Source organism: Festucalex cinctus, chromosome 2, assembly GCF_051991245.1.
Source record: "Festucalex cinctus isolate MCC-2025b chromosome 2, RoL_Fcin_1.0, whole genome shotgun sequence".
NCBI lineage: Eukaryota > Metazoa > Chordata > Actinopteri > Syngnathiformes > Syngnathidae > Festucalex > Festucalex cinctus.
Genome location: NC_135412.1, coordinates 20215226 through 20229156, shown reverse-complemented (window position 1 = coordinate 20229156; position 13931 = coordinate 20215226). Strand labels below are relative to the sequence as shown.

At 41.8% G+C, this 13931-nt stretch overlaps 2 protein-coding genes across 2 annotated transcripts in view; one reads left to right on the top strand and one right to left on the bottom strand.

Moving 5' to 3' along the window:
• LOC144014067 (uncharacterized) overlaps positions 1 to 13931 on the bottom strand; it is a 491860-nt gene that overhangs the window by 10013 nt on the left and 467916 nt on the right. The window lies entirely within an intron of this gene.
• lgr6 (leucine-rich repeat containing G protein-coupled receptor 6) overlaps positions 8439 to 13931 on the top strand; it is a 37413-nt gene continuing 31920 nt past the window's right edge. Inside the window, exon 1 of the mRNA XM_077513567.1 lies at positions 8439 to 9002. Within this exon, the coding sequence (XP_077369693.1) occupies positions 8782 to 9002 (221 nt within the window). The 5' untranslated portion in view covers positions 8439 to 8781. The remainder of the gene's footprint in view (positions 9003 to 13931) is intronic.

Sequence of the window (13931 nt, the reverse complement as noted above, 5' to 3'; positions counted from 1 at the left end):
GAGACAAGGCACAACATTTTTTTCTATGAGAAAAATCTCATGGCACAAAAACGCCACAAAAACGTAGTGAAATAATGACGATCTTGTCTCAATATACACATACATTGACTTAGCATGAAATGGGAGCAGATTTTAATTGATCACTAAGATGACGCTGTCGACATGGCTTCTTCTGTTGACAGGTGCCATAAACACAGATTTATGGTACCTTCTGCCATCTAGTGGAAGAGCATTAGATTGCACTGTCTAGCTAGCCGATATGTCGCTGAGATAGCTAGCTAAATAAAGAAAGAAATTTGATAATTTTCTGCAGCAAACTGTTGATCTCTCTCGGCACACTATAATATCACAGCAGATTTCAGTCGGTTTTAAATGGTGGCATATGAAATGTCTTCTGCACTATACGAGTGAACAGCGTAAATCACGCAATGATGTCTATGCTTTGTGAAATAACAAAACAGTGGTATGTGATTTGTTGATGAACAGTGGATTAATTCTATTATTAATTTGCGCACCTTATATATTTTCCATTCATGAGAACACCATATAAGCAGGACAGCCCAGCCAATATAAATTGTTGCCAAATGCCGCAGTGATTCAGTGGTCTCCAAGACAAGTACAATTTTATGTCCTTCTCGACTTTTCCCATGAATTGTTGGAGGGTTTAGCTCGCTGTACACGGAATACAGTCAGTGATATTGGACTGCTTGCACAATTCCATCAATCTCCACTGAGAGTTTGACAGATTGTGATGCTGTTTTGGCTTTTGGCAGAAGATGGCGACATTTCATCATCTAATTTTGACTTATGATCTGGAACATGAACAAGGCGGTTGCAAGTTGATGTATGATTTGATTCTCATGTAATGAAGGGAGTGTTATCAGTCTTCTTCTGTGTGTTTGTGTTCATAGTTGCAAGGCTTCTGCTGCTGGGCATTAGTCAGATGATTGGAATTTTCTGCGGCTAATGTGAGGCCTTTTGTGTTGCCGTTCCTTTGCGTCCTGCATGGATTGAACTCTATGGAGACAACCCAGCACTTTCAGTCATTGTTAACATTCCTCATCTGTCTTCCTCCATTCTGACATGGCTGATAGCATCATGCTAAAGTGGGTCTGGCAACAAGAGGAGCGCACGCGTTCCTCACAAGAGTGCACAAACACACATGCCGTTTGTGATAAAAATGTGCACAGATGATGATGATGATGACAATGCAGCCTCTGCCTCAGGATCAGTCTACCCATGGGTCAATCAACTTGTTAGTTAGTCAAATTACAGTTGTAAAATTTACAAGAAAAACAAAAACCACACACGTACACCTACACCTAGACTCTAGGTGACTGATTTTGGCTGACTGTCTCGGTCCTAGACAGTCAGCCAAAACTACACACCCCTGACTGCGGTGCAAGTCCAACAGCATCAAACAGAATGCAACATCTCTCTTTGGTGTTGTGCAGGCGGAGACCTGTCGGCTGTATTTCACCATTTCGTCGCAAATATTAATGTCACTAATGGGAAGAAAATTGAATCAGCACAAAAGAAAGTTTAACTCTGGGTTCAGAAAAGTAAATTAGTAGATTTTTATTTTTATTTAATGGCTGGTTTTACCAATGCACAATATTGGGGAATTGGTTATTGAATTTGGAGAAAGACTTTAAAACAATACACAAGTAAAAAACAGAAATATAATCATCTTGTTTCCTGTTCCCCATTGCAGGTCAAACCAAACCATCAGAAAATGCTACTTGGGTATAAAGTACTCTAATCGATGACACTTCATTATAGTGGTGATTCCCAGCCACTTAGGATTGTCACGGGAAATTATCTTATTTCATTCGATTAGTCCGAAAAGTATTATTTATTCAGAAACAACTATTATTGTTCATCCATCTATGCCAGAGAGATATCGTGACAGACACGAGAATAAAATGCTTTTCCATAAGACGACAGAAAGTACACAATAAACCAATGTATCCATTTCTTTTTGACATTTGTTGTTTTTAATATTTTAATAAGATTGGTTAAATAAAGATTGTGAAAGACACAAATCTGATGCAATGAGTGTTATGCGGATGCCTGCTGCTGACATTTACATAAGAAGTTGACTGTCGGCCGTACTCGGTCATGGAATAACTGACTGAGCTGTCAGAAAGAAAGTCATTCAAATCCAAAAGAATAATTCTGCTGTTTCAAATTGCAGAACTTGACAGGCCTCCAGCTGAGGTGATGAGTTCAACACTTTGGCCTCTGATGGAGGGCTTTACTGAACTCCATGACTAATCACATCTCTGGAGGCCCACTACTGCCCCCCCCCCCATCCCCTTACCTCATCCCCCCCAAAACCCCACCTTTCTTTCATTCATTCCTTCCCTTTGTACTGTGAGATGCAGAGAGGAAGAGAGTGACGGGTTAAGATGGAGGTGGGGAGGATGGCAGGAGAGGAACCTTTTGTTGCCTTTCAGGTGGTTTCCCATGAAAAGCCAAAGAACACACCTGCCGCCACCAGAAAAGCGCAGTGTCTCGCTTTCTTCCGCTGAGCCCACGTACACACAAGGCTGGCCTGGAAATGTCCAAATAGAACCCCAGAATGCATAAATACAGACACAAGAACACACTTCGATTGGGGAAGTATTGATAGGTGCAAGGGAAATAAGGATGAAAGAGGCTTTCTGGGGTTCAGGGGTAGTATACGGGTGAGGAGATGAAGTGGCTCAGGCGACGATTGAGTGGCAACCTCGTGAATGGATTCCTCTTGCTGCAAGGAGCTCAGGTAGCAGTCCACGGTGAGTGCTCTCAAGTTAGTGTCAGGTATCAGGTAGCTACTTGTCTGCGCGTCTTCAAGGCAGCCGCTGCTTTGATAATGTTTACAGTCGAGAAAGCATAGCACGGAGGAGGAGGAGAAGGGAGGGACTGCCGCCTTTGATCCGATGCGAAATACTTGAGAGACAAGTGGAAAATCAAACACAAACATACCAACACCTACATTCTTTTAAATCCATTTAGTTTGGCACATATAAAGTAAAGTGCCCTTTGGTGTAAATGTTTTTGTCGTCTACATGTGCCAGCCCTGTGGGTAAACGTACAAAAATGGGGTGATTGATGGATAAACCGAACACAACAATTATGTGAACAGCTTTCAATCACGCCTCTCTATGCCCTTCTATGCACTATTTTTTTTCTCTTTTTTTTTAAACCCTTGCTCATCAAACTTATACAACTTCAAAGGAAAGCGTTGAAATACCTTGGAACAAGATGGAAGCTAATACAGACAACCTTATCCTGATCCCATTCTTCTTGAAAGAGGGCCAAGCACCGTCTGAATGCAAACAAACTGATTTCCCTGCAGCCTTTTCACATAATTTTCTGTCTTTGAAAATGCATCAGTGGGTGGCATGCGGTTGTACCGATAAGCCTGGGAAAAGCTTGACATGCACATTTCTTCTGCAAGAATGTGATTATGTTTAGGTATATCTCAAAGTGCTTCTCAAAGACTCGTCTGCATCATGACGTCAAAATCATCAACAATGACATTCAGCAAATGTATTCTATTCACACATCGATAATAGGAGACTTTTGCTGTGAAATGTAAACCTAACCTCTGTAAGTCACAACTCCTGATACTGAGATAATCTTGTGAGGCTCCATACAGGGATCCTGGTGTAAAACGCGCTTTAAGTGTTTTACAAAGTAAGCTGAACAGAGGTTCTCCGTAATAGTGGCAACGCAAGATGGCAGCCCTCTGACTTTAGCCATGAGAGGCCAATGTGAGTCCAACTTATTTTTAAATCACGGACATCATATGAAGTTCTTCTACACCTAACTCACACAAGCATTTTTTTTTATCGGACCTTACTCACAACCACTGGAGTCGTCATTGGAACAGAAACATTTCTATGAAAATGTATTCTATTTTACAAATCTTCACAAGAATGCATTCCCCCCTGATATTCTGAACATATTTTAAGAGTGATCCTCAAAATGTGGTACTAATACATAACCTTGCTCTGTAAGATGAATTCTTGCCGTATTTGTGAGTTCACAAACTCCCGAGAATACACCTTGTTGATTTCCACTGATCCAAACCATCTTTTGGATTTGCTTCTTTTAAAATATTTATTTAGATCAATTTGTAATTAACTTACATGCAATCCATTTCATACCAAATGGCCACACACTGGGACCGGGTCGCGGACAGGTGTTTGTCGACCACAGCAAAAGACTAATTTTCAGCACATTCAGTGGAGAAGCCTACAATGTTCAAAAATGTGAAGAGACTTTGGAGCCTGATTTTATATATTAGGTGATTTATATTTATTTGTTTGGATTTGGCAGGCTTGCTAACAACACTCAAATTTATTAAGGTATTTTTATTTCCGCATTACTGGTAGTTTTGTTTGTGGCAAATGTTTTGTTTGTGACAAATGTCTGGTAGTTGACTTTATTTGAACTGATGCTTTGTTTAAGGCAAATAGCTCATGTTTGGTTTTATTTGAACCGATGCAATCGGCTTGTAACTATGTGATGTCAAGAATCTTTCATCTCTATATGGTTAGAAGCCAGTCAGCAGCCAATCAGATAAATCCATGTCAGTCCTGTTTCAGCTCCTTATATGGTCAGGAGCCAGTCAGCAGCGAATCAGATAAATCCATGTCAGTACTGTTTCAGCGACCTATCAGGGTTACCCACATGTCTAGCCACAGCCAATCAGATCGATTCACTGTTTATATAAGCTCAACTGACAAGTGTGTTTTTTTGTCGGATTATTTCTCTGTCCAGCCGGCCACCTGCTTCTCTCTTCCTCGATGCCTTCTCGTTGTTTCTGGTCAAGTCAAGTTAGCTCCACGCCTTTTGATGTTATGCGAATAATATAGTGTTAAACTCTTATTTGTGTCTGAGCTTTAGGATCCAAACCCAGAACATAACAGTTTAAATTACTCTTTCGGAGTAAAACCTTTGCCATGTTTTCGATCGACACTACCTACCACATGCCTCATAAGCCACTTAATTGAATATTGGTGCTACTTAAGAACCATTTATTTTATTATTTTTTTTTTAAATACAAACATGGGCAGCGCAGTGGTCGAGTGGTTAGCATGTCCGCCTCCCAGTACTGAGGACGCAAGATCGACTCCGGCCTTCCTGGGTGGAGTTTGCATGTTCTCCCCATGCTTGCGTGGGTCTTCTCCGGGTACTCCAGTCTCCTCCCACATTCCAAAGACATGCATGGCAGGTTGATTGGGCACTCCAAATTCTCCCTAGGTGTGCTTGTGAGGGTGAGTGGTTGTTCGTCTCTGTGTGCCCTGCAATTGGCTGGCAACCAGTTCAGGGTGTACCCCGCTTACTGCCCGGCCAGCTGGGATAGGCTCCAGCACCTTTGCGACCCTTGTGAGGAATAAGCAGTCAAGAAAATGGATGGATGGATAATACAAACATAAGCATTTAACAGACACTTTATTAACACATTACTATAATGTTATCTGTTGTACTCATGATACCTGATTGATTGGTTAAAACTGTCCTCTCCTAATTGTGTCAGCTCATTTTCAGATAACATATTTTGACAAAGCAGTGAAGCACCACAGCAGACTTTATTAAGACTGGATTTGTTCAGCTCCACGACTGCAACACATCGGCTGAGTTGTAGAGTAGAGGTAGAAGCAAAGTTTGACTGAAAGAACGTTGAGCAGGCAAGTGTGAAACCAACCATAAAAGAATGGAACGGGGCTAAAATAGGAGCGAGGCAGACAAGCAAGACTTGAGGCAGGCAGAAGACCAGACATGCAGACTTTACAGCGTGTGTAAAAGCGATCCCCTTAGGCCAGACAACTAAATAACGTTTAAAAGATGACAGAGCTCCGCGAACAGGAAGGGGGAATGGTGGGGAGTGCAGGGAGTGGGTGAGCATGCAGGTGGATGCAGTTTACGTGTGTGCACGCTCGCGGGACGGACTGTGTGCGTGTGTGTGTGTTTGCATGTGTATGCAAAGGCTTTCTTTCCTTTGAACTGTCAGAATATTTGCTCAAAGGGCTTTGCAGTAAAAGAGCGCACATAAAGCATGACTTGATACCACAGCACACAACATATTTAAAATGACAATAGACAGAGGGAGCAAAAACAGACATTCCATTACAAAGCGTCAGAAAGGAGCGAGAGAGCGAGTGGGAGAGAGAGAGAGCATGAGAGAGACTATGTGAAGAACAGCTCTGAAAGAGGTTTTGTGGGGCCATAACAAAGGCCCCTCAGAAAACACAGTGACATAGGAATGTTAATTAATTAATGAGAAACTATTGAGCCTCCGGAGAATGGTAGCGAAAGAAAGACAAAGATGGAGTGGCAGTGACATCGGTTGGAGGTATTGAAAAACCATGACTAGCACAAACTTTATTTTGTTTTGTTTTGTTAAACTTTTGAGTATTATGTGGGTGCATATTGTTTAGGTTTGGGTCTTACTTTCACAGTAAATTCGGAAGTAGAATTGTACAAACCAACATAGCTCATAGTCAACATAGCTTTGCATTTGTGCATTTGCATGTGTGCAATACTCTACAAACATACACTACTGCACGGTGGCACCTTTTACATTTCTTCTCTTCCAATCCAGTTTTCCTGCATCACACAAACAAAAGTACAGGACGCCTTAAGATATTTTCTCGTCCTAATGAAAAACGTTGTCGTTAGGATGAGAAACGTCTTTACCTGCGAAAACAAATTTAGCAGACTACACGACTTCAGACGTTTTACATGTCTCTTAGAAATAATGGTGTCAACTTGCAACTAAAGCAGCAATGTCCTTAATAATAAACTCTCAGGTGAAAACACAACCAAAGTAGGTCATGCACTCATTTTCACTCAGAAATGCAAACCAAAATGTAGATATAGGGTCTCGCAAGCTAGCATTGATGCAACGGGCTTTCTCATCCAAACGAGAAACTTTCTTGTTCAAATGATGAGACATTTGTCATCCAAATGAGAAACACATTTCAAATTTGTTTTCCCTCCATGTCAGTTTAGGGTCTTAGAATGTAGGATGCAACATTAGTTAATTGATTATGCAACCCCCTGTGCAGATGATGACATTTGAGATCAAGCTTAAAAACACTAACAGCAGTACGTGTTGCACTGTAGAAGGAATAGATCCATTATTTCAACTATCAAAAGTTTACACACCCATGTTCAAACGGCAGGTTTTTGTCATGTAAAAAAAATGACACCAAGATAAATCATTGTATCACTCTCAAACACATTGGGTGTGTTTGGCGCAAACAACATTGCACATCATCATCAAAGGAACATCAGAACCACAGTGTAGTATATTGGGAGCAGCATATTGACTCGGTTCACAAGCATATGATGTTCCCTTCACCTGACCGTTGGCATAGATGTTAAACATAGAAGGCCAAAACATCCCTTATGAAAATTAAATTGCACTCATAAACTAGTCACCAGATGTTGCTAGAACTGCACAAATGGAAATCAACCTGACTTTTTAAACTGATGCGTTCCTTTTAAATACTGTGAACAAGACGATGACGATATTGTGGCAGTTTTAATATCACAATATTGCCCATATCGCTAAATCCCTAACTAGAACATCTGAAATGTATTTGGGTTAATCGGAGGCACTTTAAAATGTGACAGGTAGACACTTGCGCAACATTATCTCAGTTGTTTATTTTTACCCCCCAAATAAGTTGTACAAGTTATAAACCACTTTAAGAATGGCTTCTAAATGTTTTGAAATGATTTCTCTTTGTATTTTTTTTTCAAGATATCACCCAAAAAAAAAAAGGCATTTGTTTGGGGACTGTGTAGACTTTTAAAATACACTGTACAGTACATGTGCTTTTCAATCAGCTCCTCTCTACACTAATAATATTTTGTGTGTGTGTGTGTGTTTGCACACATGCTGTCACATGAGTGGTCTCTCCGTGAGTCCAAGACCCCAGCAGCAGAAACCTGAGAAAGTGTGACTTACGAGACCCCACATTCTCTTTCTAGTGACGGAGGGCCGCTAAAGTGTCAGAATTGCAATTTCCTCCAAACAGTCACACTCAGATCCTTTTCATCTACACTTTGACACAAAAGCCAAAACACACTGTCCTGCCTCCATTCCTTTCCTTCCAAACTTTCCCCGTTTGTCTCCAGCTATTAACGCTCTCTCACTTCCATTCATAAGGTCCCTTTATTATCGCACACCAAACTGTATCTCCGCCCCCACTTGCGTGTCCCTTACCAAAACAGTCATTCTCTTCACATTGAGCCTCCAAGTAAAATAAAAGAGGGAAAAGCAAGGGAGAAAAAGAGGGGAGAGTTTAGGACTCAGGGGCCCCTCCCACCTCCTAGAGATGCTCCAGCCCATCCCTAAATTATGGGCCAATGAGAGGAGCTCATTCACCACTCACGCGCTCCTTCTACAATAGGTAAGGAGTAGGAGGCAGAAAGCATGAGATACATTTAGCAGAGAGAAAAGGGAAGACTGTGTGCATTTGTTTTGAGGGGATACATGATGAGAAACTAGAGGGGCAAATGGGAAGAAAATAAAGTTGGGACTACAAGAGAGGATGGACGAGATGAAGAGGTTGTGACAGCAACAAGTGCATAGCTCCTGAAGAAACATTTTTGTTTCAATCTTAGATTAGGATTCATTATTTAAAAAAAAAAAAAAAAAAAAGCTGAGGAGGCAGAGAGTGTTTGTTTTCCCCTCAACTGCCATAACAGACAGACAGACCGGAAGAAATTGAGCACGCCAGGAGCATCAGGTGGCAGACAGGTGGAGGCTCCAACATGCTACCCGTGCTTCTTCTTCTCTGCGTGGTCAACAGAATAAGCGCGTCGACGCCTGCAGTGTGGACGTACGACCGGACGCATGACAGGCAAGGAGCAGCAGCACCGCTGTGCCCGTTGCCATGCCAGTGTGAGCAAGACAATATCTTCATCATGGTAGACTGCTCGGAGCTGGGGCTGTCTTCCGTGCCAACTAACATCAGCCCGCTTACCACTTACCTGTGAGTAACATAAGCTAGCCAAGCTGAACTGCTCTGTTATCCTCTTTTCCTGACTCAAGTTTTCATTGCCTATAGGTCTGTCAATGAATATTTTCATTTTTTAATGGAACATGTTTGTCTGTTTTAAACACACAGACACACACGCACACACACACACAAAACTTGGAAAAATGTCAGTGTGAGAGGCTAACTCATGTGTGATCACGACAGCGATATTAGCAGCTTGTTGATAAAAACGTTGACTATGTTTGTGTTGACTGCTTAGAAAGAATGAATGGACCACTTCTTTCCGTGTCAGGTTTCTGAGCACCAACTGGGGAGCAATTGAGGCAAAGTGTGTGTGATGGTTAATATCATGTGCAAACATGATGGTATATATTGCTGGCGTGGGGCCAAAACCATGAACCTCCAAAATCGTCATTTTTCAGAAGACCCCAAAAATCATCAAGCCATTTTCAACACTTTAACTCATTCACTCCCAGCCATTTTCATGTTCTATTGCTATCAAAACATGGAACCTACCAAAAGAAAAATGTCTCTTCGTTCATTAGGGGGAAAAAAAAAAAAAAAAAAAAAAAGCATGGTATATTTTTTTAATCTGTTTTTATTTTGTAGCAATTAGCATTAGAATTAGCTAAGTTTCATCATTATTCACAAACCTGTTCAAAATACTAGGAAAAAGAGCTTGTTGCAACATGGACCTGGTTGATCTCTTACTTTGCTGCCACCTGCTGGCCGTTTTTTTTGTTTTGTTTTTATCGTAATAAGTACCATCGCTTTAAGCGACCACTTCAGGTCAGAAACTGCATCAAAACCATACAAAAACTCTAGCCTACAAAAACCTAAAAAAAAACCCGTATAAATACGTTTTTGGGAGTGAATGAGTTAATATCAATAATTCATAAAAACGACGTGTGGATTGACCAAAAGTATAGATTTTTGAAAAAAAATATGACATTTCCCAAACTGTGACTTACAAGGTTTCACCCGACGCCAATGATACATAATGATTGCTCTGTGTCTAATTTATATAATATTGCATAGGAGCCTAAACCACAGGCTCAGTTGGCTAAATATGTTTGACATTTAATAAGTGCTTTGATGTTGATTATGAATGAGCTGCTATGTTTTCATGAATACAATACTGTGTCTTTTTGGTCATTAGGCAAACGTGGAAAAGTTCATTCATTCATTCATTTCTAAAAAGTGCACATTGGAAAGGTCTGACATCATACTTAATGTAAATATAACTGAACATTATGGTTAAGAGCAGGCAAAGTAGCTGCTTCCCTCCAGGAGTGTCAAAGTGAGAGCAGAGACAATATACAGAACGTGAAAGACTTTCTTACAAAGCTGCCAGACCTTTCAAATTGCTTTTCTACACAAGCCTCTGAGGACAGATTAGAGACACGTCTTGATAACTGATATCGAGGTGACTGAAGTAAAATCCAGGAAACTGTGATGGAGCAGTTACTCACACGGGGATGTGCAAGTTTCACAGTGGTGGGGGAGATGGAATTCCAACGGCGAGGGAAAGATCAAAAGTTGGTGTCATAAAAAAAGGCGGGATACAATGGATAACTCTGCATGAATGATGCTCGAGTCCACATCTGTGATGGTTGCATCCAATTTCCACATTTCTGATGTTCACAAATCCACAGGGTCAGATCTATCCAGGAACCGCTTAGCAAGGCACACAGCCACAAACACACACACAAGCGATGACCTGAGACTCCTTCTGTGTCGTATTCTTTCCTCCATGCCTGTAACCGCACACGGCTACACAGATACACCCATGAACGCAGATCATTCGCTACAAACATGAGAGTAATTGTTCATTTCCTTTCATTACCTAACACTGGAACTGGACCAATTAGTGAGTTTGAAGGGTGATTTAGAACAAGATAAATAAACTCTGCGACCAACCGCAAACGCCCACACGCAGTCACACCAACACACATGCTAACTACAGGAGGAGCACAATAAAGCATGACGATGGTGACGTGGGGACAGTGGAAGCGGGCCGCAATACTGAGTGATCATGCACACGAGATTCACAGATTGCCATTTCGCTTTGTGATTAAAGATCAAATCACGCACGCAAAACATACTCTCCACCTTAACTCTTTGCAAACACACACACACTCGCTCGCTCTCACACATTACGCACACACAGCAGACAGAACACAGTACAGTTTTTCATTTTGCCAGATGAAAAATTACAAGAGTGACAAGTGAGCCCTGTCTAACTCTGTGGAGTTTGGAACAGCCTCCCGGCACAGAGTGCACATTTGCAGGTCACAAAGATTTGCTTGGGAGCAGTCCACATTACAAACCTGATCCACATGAGGTTGTGAAATTGTATGACATCATCCAGCCATGTCATCAGAGAGCGCTTCAAAGTGTGCACAAATGTATATGCTTGTGGCCAATCAAGCTATGAATGCCTCGTCCTATTTCCTGGTGTTTATTTGCACACTTGGCCGAGCCCTCGGTAAACAGGTAGATGCACGATTTAATTGTAATCAGCTCAGTATCCGATTATGCAGGTAGACTCTGGAGAGGTATCTGAATAGCGCCGTGTGCAAATCTCAGCAGAAGGTGCCGAGATCTCTGAGTAAATTTGTTTCTGGGGGCGTTGGATGAAATGAGCTGTCATGTGAGACGCAAAAAGGTTCTTTGATATTAGATGAGAGGAGAGAGCCTCAGGGTGTGCGTCTACTTGTGTGTTAAATTTGAAGATGTGTACAGAACACACATCAGACATTGTGGCTTTATGTTAAGATGAAAAAGAAATGAGAGGTTTGGAGGTGATCTCAAAGTGCCACTTCTCCAAGGTCTGTCCGCAGAAAATAGAATGTGTTCCCCATGAAGTGAGTGCACTTGTAACTATGTCGGAGGTTGTCTGCGACTGGAATTGAGCAGTGATTAGGTGATTTTTTTTTCTTTTTTTTCTGCCAGTGGTGAACTTCTAATGGAAACTGCAGCTAGTACAGTACCAGACAGATGAAAAACATAGTGTGTGTGTGTGCGCGCGTACATGCAAGCGAATGTGAAGACCACCCAGACAGCTAAGGGAATTATGTTTTCCAGCCAGTTGAAATGAAGCAGGACTATAAAATGAACAGGAGGATGAAGAGGAAAAACCTGAGCAGAAGAGAGGTGAAAATTACTGTAGAGCATTTGGAAGCTCCCAAAGACTCACTTATTCACACACACTTGCACATACACCCCTGTCACATAGACAACATCCTCCCTCTGTGTTGTGGCAGTAAATGAAACTGTCGTGTGCGTGTCATTTAGCTATTATCTTGATGGAATGATTCCTATCATGAGTGACCGGGGTCACACTGTAAACATCATGTCTGAGACAGTCAGAAAAAACAAGGGAGCAAGCGACAGGCAGACATGGAGGTGAATGGGGGTGAATTGTTTGAGGTGGAAGACTTAAAAAGCAAAAGAATTGAAAAAAAAGAGAAGAAGAAAGAGCCATCTTTGTCTGTGTTTTTTGTAAACTGTCAGCCGAGGGCCATCTGTCTTGCTATCAGCCCCAGCATCAGTATCCCTGGCTCCAGACAACTGCGTATAGAAGCCTCCTTCCTCACTCATAAGCCTCCTTTACGCTCACCCAAATACCGTCTTTTCTTTGTTTACCGCTTTCATTTGCTAAATGTATGGCTGGACTCGATAGGTACTTGAAGCTGGTGAAATCAATCAATCTAAGTTTTTCTGTTTTTACTGTAGAAACACATGAACCCGTCCTAAAAAAAAAGCTGAATTGTAGCACTGTGCACAGGGGCTACATTGACAGCAAGCCTACGATCAGATAGGAAAGGATAATACGCCTCTGATTTCAAAAAGGACAGATGGCAACAAATGCCATCACAAAGGAGGCCAAGCAATGTTATCTTTCCCTGTATTTCTTTTGTTTCCTCCTTCCTGTAAGAGCAGAAGAATCTGCCTGATGTGTTACAAGTAATTCCTTACATCTCTCTTCTATAGATTTCCCACAGAGAACATGACGACCACTTCCGTCGAATAGAAAATTGATATTTGTGCCTGAGGGGTGTTGGAAAGGAGTTGGCAGTCAGTGTTCCGGCTTGTGGTTTCCTGACATCAACCTGGGAAGCTCTTAAATGTCTCTCGGGGACAGGCGGCAGGTAGACACACAATGGACACAATCACATTTTTCCAGGGGATAGGTAAGCAGAGAAGAGACAGTAGCCCCAGTGTGCTTTGTGGCAAAAAAATGATCTCAATCGCAAAACACGTCATCTTGAAGGGGAACTGGAGTGAGGATGTGGCTCAGGGAGGTCAATTACGTGATCCGATTGTGTATGCACTTGAGCCTTGGAGGACCTATGAAACAAAAATTGAAAACAGTTCTCTTCTGGACTTTGACTCACTTTTGTATTTCACCCCTTAATAAGATTTCCGAGGACGCCACGAGTAAGGTAATGGACGGACGTAAATTTTGTTAGATGACATCCTAAAGAGTAAACATCCCCTCCTTGTATGTTTTGAAGCACAGTAGTGTGACGCATGTATGATAAGGGGGGTTGGAATGTGCTGCCAGTGACGTGAGGATGAGGGGTGCCTCCGACTGAGAGAATTCAGAAGGCCAACATGGCCCAGATTCCAATTCTGCCCCTTTCCAGGCCTGGGAATTCATCGGAATGTTTGCACGTGTGAGTGCTTGCATGAAACTGTAGTCCTCACTTTGCCACTACAGAGATTAGAATGTATTCTCCAGAAATGCAATAAACTGTCCTACATACAGTACATGGATATACAACAAATACAACTGTAAGGTAACTGCCAATTATAAGGCTATTTGGGTTGGATGGCACATCATATGGATTTTACAGCCATTTTAACACCTGTAGTCCAGTAACAAAGATCATTACCTAAAAGTGACGGGGAGAAAAC